Here is a 6,026-nt window from a genome sequence, read left to right as displayed (position 1 = left end):
TTCGTATTTAATTTTTTTCATTAAAAATTTAGTTGAAATATATTTTCCTATAGGGAGGCATAATACTAAAACAGAAATACAGAGTTGGCCATTGGACACATGAAGACTAGCAAATGTGAAGCTTGTGGTGATGCGCCAACATCAGACAAAGCATCTTCAAACAGTATAAGAACAAAGTAAGATAAAGATAATCAGAATTTTTAGTGCAGACACTACTGTTTTTTTCTTCAATATATATTAGAACAGCATCCAAAAATCATTGTGAATAGGTAATACCTAAGCAATATAATTAAAAAATGAACACCCAAAGTAGAGACAAGTAAGACTGCAAAATAGGCAGTGTATTCTTTGGATAAGAATAATATCCAAACACACACACACACACACACACACACACACACACACACATTCTGAATACTGTCACCGTCACACAACTTCTGTCCCATATCGTCCTCTATGCTCCCTCCTCACAAGTCTCTTTACCATATTTATAACATCTTTCTGGGGTTGTTACCTGTTCATTTTAACCAAATCAGCTTGGTGATTATAAGTTAACTATCCATTGGAGTGTGGGAACCGTGATGGTAAGTACACAATGTTACCTCATTCTAGAATCTATGAGTAACCCAAAGACCAGTGGGAGGGGATGTGACAAATCCTCCACACCCCCACCGTAACCTGTGAGGAACTGTTTACAGGCTCTATTTCTGAGGGCCATGGAGGCAGCCACTGCTGCTACGAAATTGTAATTTGGCTGGATCATTACAAAAATAGAGTTTTCCATAGATTTTCTCCTTATTGTTGCCTCTTACATTCTTTCTGTCCCCTCCCATTTTATGATTAGCATCCTTGCATATTTTGTGTCTCATTTGTGTGTATGGTTCTAAGGAATGTTGAAGTTGAAGTCTTCTAGGCTGCAAAGCATTTCTTCAATGTTTTCTTCAAGAACTTCTATCTCACTTTGTCTACTTAAACCTGTGAACTTTCGTGAGATTTATGTTGTTATCTATACAAAACATAAATGTTTTAAAATTTTAAACACATTTCAACTTTTGACTTTTTAACTAAACTCTAATTCAGTTAGTGTGGGAGGAGGGAGAGGGAAATGGAAAATGGGGAGGAGGCAGAATTTTTTTCAACAACTAAAAAAAAATAAACAAAAAAACACAAAAAGGAAAACAAAAAAATTAATTTTAGAAAACAGTGACTAATTTGTTCACAATTCTTTAGGATAGAGGATAATTATTGTATTTTCCCTCAATGTCTATTTCTGCATTGCAGACTTTCTTAGTTCACAAGAAATAATGAAAAAAAATACAAACTGAGTTGAGACTGTTTCTCTAATTTTAATGTATAGAACTGCAGGTTTTTCGCTTGAGAAAATGTCAGTATGATATAACAACACAAAATCATACTGTGTATTTTTTAGTGATACGAGGAGAGTAAGACTTCTTTACATATAAAGTAATAAAATTGTATTGTGCTAGTCAAGAGTGTCATTAAGTGACTGGGAGTGAGCAGGGACTCTTTGTCTCTACAGCCTCACTATTTAACCACTGCTGACTCACTCTGTCACTCTCAAGAACCGGGTCACAAACAGAAACCTCTTCCTAATGGAGCACCAAGCGTCTAGTACATAACCCTAGGAGCACCATGCATCTAGTGCATGTAGCGGTTGCTCCAATAGTTATTTAATTCACATTTAGAAATTTAAAGAATTTATGTATCTTAAGGATTAGAAAGCAATGGAGTTTTTAAAAAAAGAACTCTATAAATCTTCTGGTGAAATTAGATTTTGGATAATAATACACTGGTTTTAGGGAAATTTGCTTCCACAAGTATGTCTGTCACTTTTCCTCACTGATGCCTACTCTAATCCTGTTTATCTACATTGATTCGGTATCACAAAAATTATCAAGGTTTGAAAATGGTGATAATAATTTATATAAACCCTATTCTTAATTGTTGAAGAATAAGTTTAAAATTAATAATAAAAATTAAATCTCAAATTATCCATTAACGAAATTATATAGAAAGCAAAAGTGTTTTAAGGTAGAAAAAATTACATGTGGACCTTGTATACATGGATAAGCATAACAACATCAATCTGATACATGCACATACACACATAAGTATGCATATATTATTTGGAACAACATTTATTTGTGGAGGCTTGCCTCTCCTACAATTAGCTCTATTGAACATGGTGGCCTTGAACTCACAGACTTTTGCATGCTTCTGCCTCCCTACTTCTGGGATTAAAGACTTAAGCAATTCTTTTACTCCATCAGGGTCTGAATGAAGGCATGGCAGCAGGAAACCATTGCACAGTGACTGAGTTCTTCTTGACCGGGCTCTCAGAGAAACCAGAACTCCAGATGCCCCTCTTCCCTTTCTTCATTGGAATCTATGTGGTCACTGTAACAGGGAATCTGGGCATGATCACACTGATTGTGTTCAGTTCCCACCTGCACAACCCCATGTACTATTTCCTCAGTAGTCTGTCCTTCATTGACTTCTGTCAGTCCACTGTTGTGACTCCTAAAATGCTGGTGAGCTTTGTGAGAGAGAAGAATCCTATCTCCTACTCTGGATGCATAACTCAGCTCTATTTCTTTATCATTTTTGGCACAGCAGAGTGTCACACACTAGGTGTAATGGCATATGACCGCTATGTGGCCATCCGTCACCCCTTGCTTTACAGTATAACCATGTCCCATCAGATTACCAGTTCCCTGATTTTAGGAGTGTATATTTTTAGTGTGCTCAGTGCATTAGTTCTCACGGGCTTCATGGTAAGGATTTGTTTTTGCAAATTAGATACAATCAACCACTATTTCTGTGATTTTCTTCCCCTCTTGAAGCTTTCATGCTCTAATACCTATATCAATGAATTGTTGATTCTAGTTTTTAGTGCATTTAACATCTGTGTCCCATTTCTTACCATTATTACTTCTTACATCTCGATTATTGCCAGCATCCTCAGGATTAAATCCACAGAAGGCAGGTCCAAAGCCTTCAATACCTGCAGTTCCCACATCTCTACTGTTGCTGTATTCTATGGTTCTGCTGCATTCATGTACTTACAACCAGGGAATTCAATGAACCAAGGGAAAGTGTCATCTGTGTTTTATACTACTGTTGTTCCCATGCTGAACCCATTGATCTACAGTCTGAGGAATAAGGATGTCAGTGTTGCCTTGAAGAAAATACTTCAAAGAAAAAATTTTATGTTTAAGAATTAATCTGGTATAATTTATTAGAGAAAACGTAAGCAAAATTCATAGTTTGAATTGTTATGATTTATTTTATTCTAGTTGCAAGAATTATTACTTGTTTGCTAAGACATTTGATAATGTTTATAAAAATACATTTTCACATCAATTTTCTATGCACATATTATCTCTTGTTTCACAGAATTATGTAAACAATAGTAAAGATGACATGAATTCATATGCTCATAATGCTTAGTTGATCATGTTATATATATTTTTCATTTCTGAGAAACATTACTTTAAAAATAATAAACTTCATTCTCAAATTCAATAAACCTTATACCTTTTATTTACTTTTAATTCATTCTTGAGAATTTCATATGTAAGTTTTTTAATTACATCATTTGCCATATCTTCCTCCAAACACTTCTGTGTCCTCCCTGTTCTCTTTCAAATTAATGTCATCCTTTCCTTCAATGTGTTTGTGTGTGTGTGTGTGTGTGTGTGTGTGTGTTAATTTATATGTACTAGGGGTTTTTCCAAAGAAAGACTTATACTGTTTTTAGTAATCATTAATTAGGTATAACACTCCTGGTTAAAGTCCTCTGAGATTTTCCACCTTCTACGTTGTTATGCCACCTGATATCAGTTTTGGCTCTTGTTTGGCAAAGTATATTGTTGAGAATCACGGTGCCTTTTTCTTGTCAGACATAAAGGACACAATTTCACCACAGTCTTTCTTTGAGCTTTCTTTGCTCCTTCAAATGCTTCCTAAGTCTTAGGAGGAGGGCTTGTATTCTAGATGGATTCACTATGGCTCCTCTACCCAGCATCACTTGTTCCTCTATCAGACCAGCTATGGATTTCTGTAATGGTCTCCATCTGCTTTAGGAAGAGTTTCACTTCCCTGTGGGTGAGAAGATCAGTAATAAGCATGCAGTTAGAGATTATAGAAGTTTGGAAAAATGTCACTATTGGATTCTTCTCTGGGTACCATGACTTTATCAGCAATTAATAGCCGGCTGTGCTTTTAGAACCAGGCATGAACTTACCCCTGTTGAGTGGACCTTAAGTGCAATTTTATAGATATTGATTCCTGTCGGGATGTCACTGCCACTATTGCACCTGTAGTGATAACACGCTTTGCTGGTTAGGATTGTGGTTCCTAGGTGTCATAGTAGAGTTGAATTATTAATGCTTTTATTCAGTTGGCAACTTGGCAGTTATATAGCATTCTTCCATACTATTAAAGCTAGTCCTCATGGAGTAGTGTTCTAGGTTCGACTCCTCCAAATACTGTGTCAGAATTCTGTGTGTCTTCAGCAATAGAGACTGACTTTAAATTTCTATGAGGCAACTAATGTCAACAGCAAGAGTTTTAATGCTTTAAGAGGGGCATGCATATGTATGTCAGTGAGTGTATATGTGTATGTGTAATTTTAGGTACACATAAAATAATGTGATTCTGCATGAATTTTTCAAGCATTCTTATTGGTTTCCAATAGTTCAATGTTTATTATTTCTTTTTCTACATGGCCTTCTTTTCTCCCTCCCAAAACAAATACCAACACATTTTTTTTTCTACTTACCCTTTGTCGCAGCTGTAACCTCTTATTCTCCAATCTAATATAGATCCCCACCCCATCATTCTTTTTTATTATTCTGGTTTCTGCAGTCACTCTAGATTATATACTCTACCAAAAATTTAGATCTAGGTATTCCCAGTAAGAGAGACCATGTGGTGTTTGTTTTTCTTGCTTAGAGTTACCTCACTCAATATTTTCTAGTTCCATCTATACATGCAAATATTAAGATGCTAGTTTATTAACAAATAAATAGAATTCTACTGTGTATATGTACTATGTTTTTATTATTAATTCATCAGTTGAAGGCTGTTTAAAGTTCCTAGGTCTTGTGAATACAGCTGGTATGAATGTGCGTAAACAGCAATCTGCGGTTTAGAATGTTGAGTTCTTTGTTCAGTGAGTGGTATTGCAGAGTCTAATGCCAAGTTATTTATTTATTTACTAATTTATCTATTTAGAATTTATCACACCTACTTCCAGTGTGGTTCACCAGTTTGCAAACCCATCAACAGTAAATCAGGGTTTTCTTTTTTCCACATCTTCAGATTTGGTGTCTTTGGTATTTTTGAATTTATTTCAACTGGGTTAAGTTAAAATCTTAAAGGTGTGTTATTGTTGTTTGTTTCTTTTTCTGATTTGAAGAGTTGGGCAAGATGGGGTGTTCCTTTTCACATCAGCATGTTAAGGGTGTTCTTACTTAGCGTTGTACCTTTTAATAAACATGAGAAAAGACACTGTTAAAGGTTTATTTCTATTTTTTTTAAATTTATTTATTTATTAAAGTTTTCTGTCTCTTCCCCACCACCGCCTCCCACTTCCCTCCCCCTCCCCCAACAAAATCCCCCGCCCTCCCCAGCCCAAAGAGCAATCAGGGTTCCCTGCTCTGTGGGAAGTCCAAGGAATCCCCACCTCCATCCAGGTCTAGTAAGGTGAACATCCAAACTGCCCAGACTCCTACAAAGCCAGTAAGTCAGTAGGATCAAAAACCCATTGCCATTGTTCTTGAGTTCTCAGTAGTCCTCATTGTCCGCTATGTTCAGCGAGTCTGGTTCTCTATCCCAGGCTTTTTCAGACCCAGGCCAGCTGGCGTTGGTGAGTTCCCAATAGAACATCCCCATTGTCTCAGTGTGTGGGTGCACCCCTTGGGGTCCTGAGTTCCTTGCTTGTGCTCTCTCTCCTTCTGCTCCTGATTTGGACCTTGAGATATCTGTCCGGTACTCCAATG

General features: G+C 36.4%; 1 protein-coding gene across 1 annotated transcript; it reads left to right on the top strand.

The window, feature by feature from the left end:
• The first annotated feature begins 2,300 nt into the window (after window positions 1-2,300).
• LOC121451406 (olfactory receptor 1537-like) lies at window positions 2,301-3,245 on the top strand. Its single transcript, XM_041656857.1, has one exon. It carries the CDS (start codon window positions 2,307-2,309, stop codon window positions 3,243-3,245), a length of 939 nt encoding a protein of 312 aa, XP_041512791.1. The 5' UTR covers window positions 2,301-2,306.
• Window positions 3,246-6,026: the final 2,781 nt, after the last annotated feature.

The sequence above is a fragment of the Microtus oregoni genome, unplaced genomic scaffold, assembly GCF_018167655.1.
Source record: "Microtus oregoni isolate MIOR12 unplaced genomic scaffold, Mior012 000008F_ref0000371, whole genome shotgun sequence".
NCBI classification, from domain to species: domain Eukaryota; kingdom Metazoa; phylum Chordata; class Mammalia; order Rodentia; family Cricetidae; genus Microtus; species Microtus oregoni.
Note: the sequence above shows the minus strand (reverse complement) of the source record. Positions and strands in the feature narration are given on the sequence as shown.